We start from the raw sequence: 15,019 nt of genomic DNA, 5'->3' as shown, positions 1-15,019 counted from the left end.
TGTTCCTTCACAATCAGGATTATGGTAAATTTGTTCAGAAACAGCGACAAAGCCTAAAAAACAGCTATTCTATTCCTATTTTTAGTCTCCAGGTAGTAGTTCACCAGATGCCACACAGCTCTGTCTACATATCTTCGCTAATCATCCTTACGCATCATTACATTTTGAACTTTGTACTGAACATCTTTGAGTTATTTATGATATAGCACAAAGTTCAAAAGCATTCTTTGGAAACTGAAAATGTGATTGCGTGACTGCAGTCTTTGGCGCGATTTCTAAACAAAGGTCTGCGACACAGAGGAAAGGATAAGTAGGATCAGTTAATTGTTCATTTGGCTATGCACAAACAAGATTTGTTGACAAGAACAAAAATACAAAATATCATCCATATCCCTTTAAGCCTTCAATCTTCAATGTCAAACCTAAAAAGTAGAATTTGAGCTGACACCTCATTTATTCAATATATTAAAGTGCTTTGACACTTTATTAACTGGTGCATGCTAATGCTTCAGTCATATTTCAAAGATTAGGTTTCTGTTTGAAAGCATAATGTGGTCTGGGACAAGAGCCAAAGGGTTAGATTTCCAGGAACATGACATGGGAGTGAACCTCTGTTAGTCCTAGTAAAATGGCCTTATGGTGTATGTGCCAGCATTTCATTGTAAGGTGCAACAACTAATACTGGATTTGTGTGGGAATCCAGTGTGCAAGAGTCATAAAAACAAATGAACAAACAAACACAAAATCCTAATACTTACAGTAGAAAAGGCAATCTACATCCACAGCATCACCAAACTGTTTTCTAAAAGTATCTCATACATGAATCAGTAATGTGATACGGTCTCAAAAACAAATTAACATGATCAGCCTCACAGCTGTGTGTCCTCAGTTAGATGACAACATAAGATAACAAAAGAGCAAAGTTCAAAACAGTGAAAGCTATTATGTGAGATTATGTGAATATCATTAAAATCTTAAAAATTTCAGGGGGGGGGGGGGGGGGGCATAAAAAAAATCCTGCACAGCTGTTTTAGGAAGTCACTAAGCCTTCCGAAAAATTACACTGTATAATTTCTGAGATATTTTTAATGACATATATATCTTTAGTAGGACTGAATAAACCTTGGGCAAGGTGACATACAGGGTAGGGAAATCAGAAACCATTGATAGACGGACTAATGCATTGTTGTTGTTGTTGTTATTGTTGCTGATAATAAGAACAAACAGAATACGCCAAGCTAAATCCATTAACTTTAAAAGGAAGATGTCTGTATAGTAATAATACTTATTATGCATACTGTGCATGAACTTCGTATGCCTTAGCGATTGATTAATATTAATCTTAGGAAAATGTGTTCTTGACAGATATTAAAAAGTAAGATTCCTGGTAAATCACGAAATAGTATACATTTAATTGGCGGTTATATTACTTAATATTTACTCAATCCTCAGCAACTGCACAAGCATTAACACCCTACAACTTGGAATTGATATTAAACCACTCTCACGTACCACCCTTACATGGTAGAGTCATTGAAATCCCACTACCATCAATGATAGAAGAATAATCAGCAAACACAGAAAAAAGGAGTGAGTAGAGATGGCATTGTCAGCAATTTATTGATATTTTGCAAGCAGAAAAACAAGACTTAAAATGAGCCACACAACCAGTAAGTGGGAGCTAACGAGCAGCAGGGCAATGGGGTAAAAGTGTCGTGACGCTGGTTTGTTCTCTGTCACGGTGCCAGCCTCAGGGTCCTCCCAGTGCGCAATGTCTCCCTGGGCGAGCCGACTGCAAGGGTGCCCATCAGAGTGAAACAGAACGAACAGAGACAGATCAAAACACTGTGGTGTTAGTACAGTATAGTTGTTGTTAAAGTGGGATTTCTAGCACATCTTGATTACATAAGAGCCAAAACAAGCTGGCACAAGAAGGTCCACTTAGACAGAGCCATGAGCCTCAAAAGGCAACCACAAAGAAGCAGGCAGTGATAGATGAAGCAAAAGTGTTGAGAAACAGAGCCACACACATAAGCCACATAATGAAATGACTTGGTTGGCAGAGGATGAAGGAAGGAGTCATGCGATTTAATGCAAAAAAAAGTTTTATCCACAATGTCTTTCCATTATCTGATCAAGCTGATAAGCCTCACACAGGTCAGGTGGAAGAATCACGTTTATAAGGGTGGTTTAACAGGTTTTTGTGGAACCTGACACTTGTTTTTAAGTTTGCTTCACAGTACTGGTTTCCTTGCGGATAGCATTCCTCTTCATTCACAACAGTGAATCAAACAGTGACAGTGGTTCCCCTCGAGATAATCACCTATAAGCCCCTCTGACCAATGCAGAAAATGTGTTCATTACGCTTTTACAGCATGTCATATATTCTGTGCAATGAAACAGTGTATCCAGCAAAGTAGTGAGTGTTGAAACAAATATATATCACAATAATAAATTGGCTTACTTTAGCTACTGATGTCATAAATGATCTGATCACCAGCATCAAACAGTTTCCTAATTTTTTATCGAAACAACCAACAAAAACGTTATAACCAATCAGTTACTCATAACTATGACCTGCATTTAGCCGCAGCATGTTGAAGTATTCCTTGGCAGTATAAACATTAATGACTGACCAGGTAACATAAAAGCAAACATATGACGTCAGAGATCACCAGCATCATCGATCACACAGGTATAACCAGGCACACCTAACCAACACTTCTCAATAGCATTGAGAATCATGATAAATACAGTTTTTAGTGGGGGGCCTTTAAATTCACTTAACCATACAGATGGGTATAATAAAGGTTTATCAAGAAAATGTTTTAAACCAATACTAGAAATTAATTCCAGTCATAGGTTTTCCTATAGCTTATCACCCTGCCCCCATTTCACCTCATGAGTTGAACACTACATTAATGTTAACTTTTCTTTATTAAAGACTGAGTAATCTGCTAAATATATGTGTTTTATCAGACCAACAGTCTTTGTCAATTTAGAACTAAATATGCCTGCTGATGTTGTTTTAAGAATTTGATCTGGTTTTAGAGTACTCACTGTTCTCAGCAAAGTGAGTGGTGAGTGTGCTGGTGTCAGAGGGGATGGCAACACAAACAGTCAGAGAAGACTTCTTTGTGTGGAAGATATCACTGCAGATATTTCCTATCACAGCTGAAAAATAGCTTCCTTTTTACTGTCTACTCTTCATCTTCATTAATGAGCCTCCAACATCATGCTTCAAGTAAAAACCCACTACACAGACGACCACTTATTTCCAATGCATATGTCAAACGTGATTTCAAGATGAGTATAAAGCTATGGGTGCAAATATTAGTCATGGCTACTGTTTGAAGGCAGCACTTACATAAGACAGTGAACTACTGTAGCAACCAATACACTGTGGAACTGTATGGCATGTTTACACATTTTTCAAGCAGAAAGTGAAAAGAATATTTCTGCCACGCATGAAATTCAGTGGAACAGTTTTGTGCATTATTATGACAACATCATACTACATTTAAAAATGTGCCCAGGGCTAATTACATGCTTGTCAGCTGTAATTGTCTATGCAAATAATTTAATTACACGGATAAGTATTTTTTTTATTGGGATGCTGAAATATCAGTTATGAACACCACTTTCTGAATCAGAAACTACTCTTTTGTTTTTAGGTTTAGATAACATATCACATAGATAGAAAGATAATTAATCCTTAGAGGAATTCACATGTCGATATGTTCAGCTGACTACATTACTTTAAGATGGAAAACAAACACAATAATTTAAAAAAAGTAATGTCATTGATTCTCAAAAAAGATTTGTGGATGTGTGACAATAATAAAAATGTGACTGTGTGATAAAGTAATATAGTGTTCTTACACATTAATGGAACTTTAAAATTCTGTACACATTGATTATGCATATTAGAGGAGCAGTTATTGGATAATTTAATACCCACTGAAAACATATAAACTCAAGTATATTTTATTGATATATACACTAAATGTACTACATGTTCATATAATGAAGTTTTCACAGAACTACAGTACGGCAGATCTACATACTGTAGTTCTTGCAATTAATCTTTCATAGGTTTGGGAAGGAGGAGCCTTTCCTACATTTTCATTTAAAGAGTTATCAGATGTTTTAGCTGTTTGTTCCTTAATATTTGATCAGCTAGCATAAATGTTGTTTTCAGTTGTTGCAGATAGGTAAAATAATAGAATAACTTTATGAAAATGGGTTATTATGTACCATATAATAACCCATTTTCTAATTCATCTAGATAGTTGTGGCACATGTTCAGTGATGTAGTTGCGATCAATTGTTATCAACTACATCCTTTTTGTGTTTTGTGTTTTTGGTTACACATTGTTATGCCCTTATGCTCATCTGACACAGATGAGATCAGCTTCCCGGCACAGATTGTAACCACAGAACATTTCATATGTGCTCTTCAACAATGGGCCTGTTTTGAAGTTTGACCTTATCAGATTTAGTCAGATACAGATGTCAGTGTCTACGTTGCTGGAAAACACAAACAGTAAAGGCAGCAGTGGCCCTGCAGCACTGACAGGAACATGCATGATTGCCTTTGACTGTGTGAGGGAATGTGGTGATGGTGGAGGGAACACATGACACACTGGCACATATAATGGTGATAAACAGGGTGGAGAGGTCACAGACACAAAATGTCTTGAATGTGTGTGATGGAAGCTTACGTAACAGTAAATGTGTGTGGGTGCAAGCTATTACTTTAGCTACTTCTTTAGCATTTTTGGGGTCAGTTCACGCAAATTAAAACATTTTCACTCTATCCTTATATTTTCCTCACATTTTTGTCACTAGCCAAGCAGATATATTCAATTTTTATATGCTAAAATGTTCAGATATACACCACTGTAAATGTTGCAGTCAGCCCAGTACAGTGGAGTGGCTTTTCTTGAAACAGTGTTACTCTGGATAATCTGCCAGATCGTATTGTCAATCATTTTAATTGGGAACAATTTCCTTTGCAGAAAGCAGTCCAGTTAGTCCTGTTAAAGGGGCCCTTTAAGCTAATTTCCAGTTCTTTATCTTTATTCTGGGACTCCAATAGGTAGATTTGCACCATTCAGAGCTTACTTATACTTATACAATCCCTTTATGTAGCACCTCAGTTCAGCCTCTGTCTGAAACAGACCATTTTAGTTTGAAGCATGGAGCAGATGACCATATAAATAAATCCATAATGAGCTGATGTCAGCTCAGCTTGGAAGTAGAACAAAAAACACTGTTGGGAACTGAGTGTTCGGAGCTGTTTGAAGGCAGTGCTTTTTGCTCACAGGGATTACTTCTACATCTGTTTATCTCCTCATTTGAGACTTTGTCCATGTTTCTGCATTTGACATTACTGGACTGGACTGGATTAGTTGGAGTAACTGTGACTTTGTTTCTGGAAAGACAAACTGCTGCTGAATTTGTTCAAACGTTAAAAATGTTTTGAGCTTCACTGATTCATGTTAACTCTGTTAATGATTGTTTTGAGGTGGCAGAAGTCACTGCCTTGACTAGATACCATTGGGTCTAAGTAGAAAAACTTATCTTCTTGTAATCTAAATTACCCTTTAATACAGCTTGATTGAGATTGGCTGGAACAATAACTTGCACCCATAGTGGTTTTGTTATGGTGATATCTTTTAATATTGCCTTACCTCCGCATACAGTCCAGAGCACGGATGAAGAAATCCTTGCTGAGCTGGTGTTCATCACGAAGGAGGGAACACTGCTCTAATGTGACAGACATGGATGTCCGGTCTTTGGCACTTTTACAGCTGGTGAACCTGATGCCATTCAACCTTCGACAAATCTGAAAAGAAAATATGCAATGTTAACATGCATCAAGTATGCAAATAGTTTCCTTTTTTGTCATTAAAGGTGATTATTCCAATGAGGAGACTGACTAGTTTTATATGCACATAAATTGGTTTCAATTTGGAATGCTTGTTTAAAGATTTTAAAACTAAGTTGATATAACACTTTAATAGTGCTGGATACCTTCAATTATAACTTATTCCTCACATGAATTGACATAAAGTGCATCTATCTATAAATGACAGGAACGTCACACACACATACACGCCCAGTCACTCTGTAGCGCACACTCTTGCTTGCACGCTCCAGATTCTGGGAGATTGTATCTTGTTTGCGGGCGTCAGGGAGCCGCTATCAATATGGGGGAGAGTTGGGATGTCTGACTTTGTAGTATAAAACACACACGTAAAAACTACTTGCACTAGTTTATAGAACCTACAAACACAGTCCACATTTTGATGATTTTATGTTTCATTACACTTTCAATTCAAACTAGTTTTTGTAAAAAATTTAAAATTGCAACCAACAAATACAATAATATCTGAGCCATGCATTCAGTTAGATACTGCACACAAGATGCAGTTTTATAATAGATTCTTACAGTGACCTCTGCAAATCACATTCACTGTAACACGTGTAACACTTTACAGACATTGCATGTCAGGTCAAAGGACAACATTTATACATTATCACCTTTCTGAAATTCAAACCATCCCACTCAGTCACTTTTTGTTCACTTCAGTGCTCCCACTCAAATATCAATGTGTCAAAAACAGAAAACTAGACTATAGATGAGTATTTACAGATCATAGTTACATGGGAGAGAGACAGTTTATTTATATGGGTCAGAGGAAAGACAGAAAGTTATGATAGTAATACTGCTGTTCAGAAGCAAAAACTGCTCACCATTCCGGCAGTCCATAATATCTCCACATTCTTCCTCTTCTTTGTGACTACATTCTGGCCCAGGGTTTCAAGTAATTCCTTTATGTCAGTCTGTGTCTGAAAACATGGTAGACCTGTTCATAGAAAACATAAAACACATGGCCAGTGGCTGAGTCTTCTTCCTTCCATGAAAATAAAGGTTTACATTATTTATAGGAACCATAAATGAAGATATAAGCAGTGAGACCTGAAACACAAAGATTTTCAAGGATGAGGAGTATTTGTTATTGTGCACTTACATTCTAGTGGCACCTTTTCACTTAATGATTTGTAATAGGCTTCTAACTTTTCGAAGTTCTTCTGGTTTATTCTCTCTTGTAGGGAAATATCTCCAAACCTGAGAGGGTTACAGACAGAATAAAGGTAGTTACAGTGGGAAATTTTTAAAAACACATTACAGGAAAAACAGTTTAGAACATTTTAACCAAGGCTGGTGCAATCTTAAACTAATTAATATCAGATAAAGAACTACAGCCATGCATGGCTTATTCATTAAAAACAGTGCATGTATATTCAGCAATGTAACTAAATAACACTTGCGTACTTTCCCTGATGAGCAAAAAGTTCTAACCCTTTAATGTATAACTTTGTTACAATTACTGTGTGCTAAAAACTTTTTGTTTTCCCACCAGAAATAATGAATTTAATGAAAATTCATGTAGTTTTCCTTCAAATGCAGCATTCAATGTTCTGCATTGTTGTTACAGCAAAGAAATGACTTAAGCACACTGGCTTATCTGTTCTTCAGGGTGAACAAACAATGTCTGCAGTACCTCTCTGCTATAGTTTGCTGCTCATTGATGCCCACGTTAAACAGCACCGGGAATACTCGTAGAAGTTTGCCTTCCTTGATCTCTTCTGGCAAGGTCTGGAAAACCGGTCGTGGTAATGGCACTTCTACAATGAAGTGGTCTCTGAATGCAAGGAGAGAGGGGAAACAAAGGAAAGGGAAGGTAAACGAGAGCAAATGGTTCAACAGAAACTCAATACACTTTGCAAAGTTGTAGAATTTGATAAGTGTGGGAAGTTGTATAATTTGACACCTCAGGCAAGCTGCAAAAAGAGAGACTGATGGCATATGCACATGAGAGAAAGAGAGTGGAAGTGTGTGAGACATACAGATAGATTGACATGGAGGGGGGTGGAGCAAGAGGAGTGTATCATCTTATCACATTGGCCACAATGTGCATAGTCACCAGCTAAAATTAACTAGCTTGACCTTTACTACAGGGAATTGAGACAGTATGCATGATCCGTGTGACTTCAATAGCTCCCTGTTAACACCAATTAACACTAAGAAATGACTTTATTTGTTACTGGACTGAAGTTCACTAAGATCCAAAAGTCAGAGCTCATAACTGACTGTACAGTAGAGCTTTGTTGATTTGCAACAATTATTACAGGGTGCCCTTTTCCATTTTGCAAGTCACTTGGGACTTAATTGAGCATATTGTAATGCCCTTTGAGCTTTGTCATATTTTGTATGCACAAACAAATAACCAGCAATAATTATGTTCAGAGACTGTGAAGTAAAGATTCTGTAACAAGAAATCATGCAAATCCATGTCCTGTGGTGTGGGATTTTTTTGACAGGCTGCAGCTAGATGGCAAAAATAGCACAAGACGGAGGTGACTATCACTTCTGATCCAAGTAGATTCATCAATATCACTTCCAATTTACTTAACTACTGTTTAAAGTACTAATTTAATCTTTGCTTACCAATACACTCAGTACAAATATTTATCATTATAATTGTATGTCTGCATACAGGTCATATGAGTGCTTCATTTATACTTCACCTTAACACCAATACAGGAGGTTTCTGTAGGTAATCAGAGAGTCTTGCTAAAAGGAAAATGGCTCCGTCTTGTTGTAATTAAGTTAATGTTAGACTGAAATTTTTGTGATGTAAAGCTTGGTTACTACACATGCACACCATAAGTTATTATTGACAGGTGCGTCAAAAATGAAATAAAACAAACAAACAAAAACAACTACAGCAGAAATACAGACTAGGTTACCAATTAAATAGGATTAATTAAAAGTGATTCAATAGACAATTTGTTCTTATAATTAGATCCAACATATATAATTGAAACACAGTTACATATCAAATCCATTATAGGAAATTACAGTATTAAAAAAAGAAAAGAAAAAGGTTGTAGGGAATTGCCTATACTTTTCTCTTTAAATGTACCCGGCTGCTGTTTTTACTACAACAGGTAGTTTGGGATATGCCATAATCTCGACTGGACATAATGTTAGATAATGTCTCACCTTCGGCCACACACTAAGGGCTGGAGGTCACTGAGGTCGTCTGTCTTGGCCTCTGTAATCTTGAACACGACTCTTTGCAGGTCTGAGATTCCAACTTCCATGTCCTCCAGCATCCCGATCTCTTCACCTTAAACAGTTTGCACAGCAAGATCAGAAGCTAACTTAACTCTTGCTCGCCACACACAATCTTTGATATTACTCAAAACGAGGTGAGCTCTGCTCATATTTTGAAATGTCAGAAGGTTATATGGGAAATGAATACAATGCAGAAACCAACTATATTCGATATTAATACTGCAGAAATTATTTTGATGGAGACATGGATCATAAAAATGGGTTATGACATTATAAAGAAAGAATGCTCCTTGCCCTTTTCTCAGTTCTCAATCTTGCTGACTATTCAATTTCGCCTTTGGTAAGCTGCATTACGAGGTTCAACAAACCACTATGAATGAGAATTTCTTAGCGTAGTGGTGCAAAGTAAATAGATTAGCTGTACTCATATCTTTCAAGGGCACGCAATAGTCTCCTTTCAATTCAAACTCTTATGTCTGTACCAATCAGATGAACATATCCTCACATACACTCTAGTTAACCTTTATTGTGAATATGTCGTACAAAGCATATAATGATGAATGTGTCTGGTATGATGCCAAATAAAACTTTGCAGTGAGTCATAACTTTGCTGCAAGTTACAATTTGTTACAGCCCAAAAGTGAATCAACACATCAGGCATTAACAGAGCTCACCTAAACCAAGCATCATTATTAGGTTTGGTGGAGGTTTTAATGTGATCAGTTCTGATTTAACTGTTGCAGATTTACTCACTATAGGTGCTGAGCAGGCTCTCAAACTGGGCCACCAGACCAACCAGGTGGAGCTGCTTGAGGAAGCCTTTGTCCTGCATGCCTGCATACAGCCTCATGACAAAACCACAGGCCAAGGCTGCCAACTGTTAAATAAACAAAACAAAATACACACACATAGTAAAACAAACATTTCAGCAATATCTACTGTACGTTTTTCTTGGCACAAACAGCTAATCAGACACAATTTGCTGGGTCTAAAATAATAAAGGTGTAACCAAGGCATAAAGATGTCAAACAGCTCAAATATAGCTGTAAGTCACAATTATGGAAGGTTTTCTAATGCCTTCTTGAATTAACTCCTGTTTATTCTTTTAGATCCATCAGAGGTCCTTACCTGTCTCTGTGGATGTTAGCTGGACCATTGTAGCTGGTTAAATCAGCCATCAACAAGCCCCGTTCAATCACCTTGTGAATCACCTCGTCAGTCACTGTATATACTGTGTAGTTCCTTCACTTCATCAGCCAATGCTTTATGTACCTACGTTTGCCTTATGCTGAGAGTTTTATTTTTTGTTCTTGCACCTTGTACCTTACCTTCAGTAAATTCCTAAAAAGAGAAACTGCCTCATTCTGCTGTCTGCTTACTTAATACCTCTCTCTTGTCACACCACACATATTTTTTAGATCATGCACATTACATTTTGGTCTACAGGTATACAAAACTTCAATCAGCAAAAAGGAATAAAGTGAAACAGTAAACTTCAGTAAGTGAATTTTATTTTTACAGATTAAATACTACAACTACTATGTATTCTGACAGTTTGAGATTTACTGTATGTGAAAATCTGATAATGTGTGGGGAAATGTTTCATTGTTGTTGGGACACGTTAGGCAATAGTTTGGACAAAGTGCAGCATATCCATTTTCTGCACTTTGGACTACCATAGCAAGAAATTAGATTAAACTGCTTTACAGCTCAGTATCAAAATATTCCTTTGACATTTGCATTAACAAAGTGAAGATTAGCAAATGTGATTTCTCATATACTTCTCATAAATAACTGAGATAAAATCACTGAAGTAACATTACTGATTTACATCCTGTAGATGACCTTTAAATAGTTTGGCCACTTACTGCCTGACTGAAGACCACATCTCTCCTCTGTTGGAGGAGGAAACCCTGTGGAATGCTGCAGGCTGCCTCCTGCAGGAGCACAAAGGTCATGGCTCTCTTAGCCTTCTCCACCACCTCCATCACACACTCCTTTAACCTGGCCACCACAGGGCAAAGCTGCTCCCCCCAGTCACCTGAGGAAATAAGATGGGAAAGTGACAAGGAGGGGTGGTGGTGTAGACAGAGATGGAATGACAGTTATGATGTGGTTTTAGATGTGTCTTCACACTTTTGTTCTCAGCCAGAATAAACAGATGGCTTATCTATGAGGTGAAACCGGTTCAGCCATTAATCTTTCATTGAGATGGGAAGCATTTACTGGAAAGAAAAAAACAGCGAACAGAAACAAACACATATTTTAAGCTGTTAAATAGAAAGCATGAGCACAGGTGCTGCAAGCTGTGGCAAATGATTAGCCAATGCATTCATAAAAACACAACCATTTTTTTTATCAAGGGCAAAGCCTAATATTTACTACCCAAAGGGCTGATACTTCATACACTGCTCTGTAAAGACAGCATCTTTACTTCCTTAATGTGATGTAATTCTTGTGGAAACAGGATTTCTGGGGGACATAACATGGAGAAGGGTCACTCTAAAGTGGAAATCAATAATTGCGCAACATCTCACTGCAACAGGGTATCAATTGTCGGCTGGTGGCAAGGGTGGAGAAAAAGCATAAATACTAAAGTACGGAACATCAGTCATGTGATAACAGGTGGTTGTGACTTTTAGTCAATGACTTTGACCCATTCCCGGTTGACGTTGTTTAATGATGCAGTGCTGTAACACTGGGCAGCTGTAGGGAACACTACATCTATAAAACAGTAGGCAACCTGAACAGGACACTAAATGAACACTGGACACAGACAACATAAACTGTCAGTGAATATCAGACCAAACCAACAACAGCATCAAATGGGAAGATGTCAAACTCATCGACCAGCAGTCAGTGGACTGTCTAAGAAAGATCAAGGACATTCACAACCGTCTTTGAACAGAGACAGAGGTTATGATCTCCTCCTATTTACAGTATGACGGCCTGTTATCACATGACCAGATTTGCATTCTTAGGTAATGTAATGTCAGCTGAAACATCTCCATGGCTGTGTATAAAATAAATCCCTTATTCACTCATGCATTGCTCGCTATATAATATATAAACTAAATAATTCACAAACTGATTTCAGACACAAACTAATCATCATTTTGTGTCATCACCATCAGCTGTAGAGTCCCATGACTGATGTTTTCACATCTTTAAAACACAGAGCATTGCATTGTAGGATTGTCAGCAGCAAGCAATGTACATGTCATTGACACTGCTTTTTTCATTTAATTGTTTCATTCATTGGCACTATATAGTGGAAACACAGCACACTATATACTGACCTAATTTAATGAGTTTTGGACTTTTGTTTGGACAAAAAAATACTGTTTGAAGATGTGACAGTTTTTAAAATATATTATTTTCTAAGAGTTTAAAACTAGGACTGCAAGAGTGTCCAGCTTACTAATAATATGAATCCATGGTGTGGAGGGACAGTCTAAAAAACACCTGAGATAGTTTTTCTTTAATCTGCTGATTATTTTCATCCTAAAAATCTGCTTAGATCTCGTATGTAGTATAGAATTGGGAAGCAGCCATAGTGTGATTTCATGGTGTATTTAATGCATTTCTTCCATTCAGAACACATTTCTAATGATCTCCTCATTGACCAACAGGGGGCAGTGTTGGTTAAGTAATGTCCAGAAAGAACCAACCATTCTGTTCAGGTTCTTCAGAGGTACTTTAGTATATAAATATATATATATATATATATATATATACACACACACACACACACACGCACGCACACATCAGGCTTGCCCTTGCCTTGTCAAAGAAATCATGTCTTATCTCTTTCTGCAAACACCGCCTCTGCAGAGAGAAGGAGGAAACAGAACTCCAACTGTCATCTCTTTTGCCAGCCCACCTGTCCAAACATCCAAACCCCCACAACGCCTTGTCATCAAAAGCCTGAGCTTCACCAGTCTCAACAAGGAGATAAAGTTGCTCTCATTATTCAGTCCATGTTTGTATTTAGACAAGCAGATGACCACTTGCTCTGAGCCTGTTCACCGTCTTAATAAAGGTGCATGGGGGTTCAGCTTATCTTCCAGTCTGAACACAAGGCGGCTAGCCTTGTTCTTACCTGCCAGCTCACTTGGACTGAGAGACACGTACAGACACACGCAACCACAACATGATACAAATGCATGTACACTTGCGCACTTGTGCATTTGTCTGAGATACGCACACACTCTTTCACACACATCCACAGAGCCTCCCCTTGTTGCCTGGTCAGACTAATGCCGCTGGTCTTTGTGCCAGTTGGCAGCTGGAACAGGCAGGGCACTTGTCTGGACACAAGCTTGATGCTGGATTTCATTGGACGTAAGGGGAGACTGGGCAGCTTGCGGTCAACAGTGAATGGCTCTGCATATCAAATATCACTTTCATCCACTTCTCTGGCGACAATTTTAGCTTCTTTTTTGCTAATGCTTAAACAACAGGGACCCTCTGAGTTGGAGCTGAGTCTTATGTCACTCCTTTCAATTAAACTGTAAAACACTGTTCAGTGTAATTCCTGTCACCGAGTAGCTTTGATTTAGTAAAATTATGTAATTTTTAGCTTAATTCACTTTTATTAGTCTAACAATTAACGCCTGTTTTGTGACAGAATCAAAAGTGAAAAATGTAAATCACGGAACAATACTATCACGATATGTTGCCAGTGATAATTATGGATAATAACTAACTATATGTAATGGAAGAGAAATAAATAACCTATGAAATGGAATGGTAAGTTTTTAGTATACAGGAATCAATCAACAATGCAGTAACAAAAAACATATAACAAGCTGTCAGATATTTTATTCTGCATATTTTAGACAGCAAGCTCTGGAGAGGTGTTTGGATTATCTGCTGTAGTACAACGTTAAGTGCATTAAGTTTATTATGAATATTCAGCTGACTTTGGGTTCTGATTAAATGTGAACTGTACTGAAATACAGCCCTAAAAATACACATTTAAAAATCAAAACACCTGAATAAGATTGTCAAAGTGTTTTTTGTGTTTGTCATGAGTATTTATGAACATACATTATGTATGTGTGAGTTTGTGTGTATATATATATATATATATATATATATATATATATATATGTGTTAAGATATGTGTGTAGATGTAGTACATATACAGTACTGATACCTAATATGCATATTTAGGGGGACATTGAAATGTTCAAACATTTGAAGTTGAAAAAAATGATTTTGATTTATTATAACTGCAAACAATAACAAATAAATGTAAAATTGCAAATAAAAGTAAATGAACGGTTTTTAACATGGTAATTATACTTTGTTTATGGAAAGACCTAATCAGTGTTCCAACACTATTCCAAGCAGAATTTTTTTTATATGTCTTCATACTGTACATGTCTGGAGGAGATCTAAAGAGTGATTGGAAATTTTAATATTGCGCAGCCAACGTCAGTATATTATCAGCTAAAAAGATTTTTTTAATATAACAGGTAACCGGTATTTGAAATATAGAAATCACTCAGATCTATACCATAACCATACACAATGTTTTTCACTGAGGTTACAATGATTATGCTTTAAAAAAAGTAAAAATCAAGATTAAAAATGTATTAGAAAAAAAGGGTTATTTACCAGGGTTGTGTGAAGTGATGACATCAGCTAGCTGTTGCTCTGGGACTTGCTCCGGCTTGTTGTTGCCTTCCTCCTGGAGTTTATCCACCATGGCAATTACACAGTTGAGACATTTGGCTACATTGGCCCACACTCTGTCCTAAAAGAGCAGAATAAACAATCAGCAGTGAGATCAGCCCCACTGATTAGATTTCTCTTCTGTCTACATTTCTGATTGAGATATTGAGATAGAGAGGGACT

At 37.2% G+C, this 15,019-nt stretch overlaps 1 protein-coding gene across 2 annotated transcripts in view; it reads right to left on the bottom strand.

Moving 5' to 3' along the window:
* Nucleotides 1-1,611: 1,611 nt before the first annotated feature.
* inpp4b (inositol polyphosphate-4-phosphatase type II B) overlaps nt 1,612-15,019 on the bottom strand; it is a 139,092-nt gene continuing 125,684 nt past the window's right edge. For both annotated transcript variants that reach the window (XM_053332658.1, XM_053332650.1), the window contains 9 exons: nt 14,780-14,918; nt 11,023-11,195; nt 9,908-10,031; nt 9,080-9,206; nt 7,575-7,715; nt 7,041-7,138; nt 6,763-6,875; nt 5,697-5,851; nt 1,612-1,792 (listed from right to left, as the gene is read on the bottom strand). In XM_053332658.1, coding sequence (XP_053188633.1) covers nt 1,618-1,792; nt 5,697-5,851; nt 6,763-6,875; nt 7,041-7,138; nt 7,575-7,715; nt 9,080-9,206; nt 9,908-10,031; nt 11,023-11,195; nt 14,780-14,918 — 1,245 coding nt within the window. In that variant the 3' untranslated portion in view covers nt 1,612-1,617. The remainder of the gene's footprint in view (nt 1,793-5,696; nt 5,852-6,762; nt 6,876-7,040; nt 7,139-7,574; nt 7,716-9,079; nt 9,207-9,907; nt 10,032-11,022; nt 11,196-14,779; nt 14,919-15,019) is intronic.

This window comes from Scomber japonicus, chromosome 2 (assembly GCF_027409825.1).
Source record: "Scomber japonicus isolate fScoJap1 chromosome 2, fScoJap1.pri, whole genome shotgun sequence".
NCBI classification, from domain to species: domain Eukaryota; kingdom Metazoa; phylum Chordata; class Actinopteri; order Scombriformes; family Scombridae; genus Scomber; species Scomber japonicus.
The sequence above is the reverse complement of the archived record's forward strand: the minus strand, read 5'-3'. Positions and strand labels throughout refer to the sequence as shown.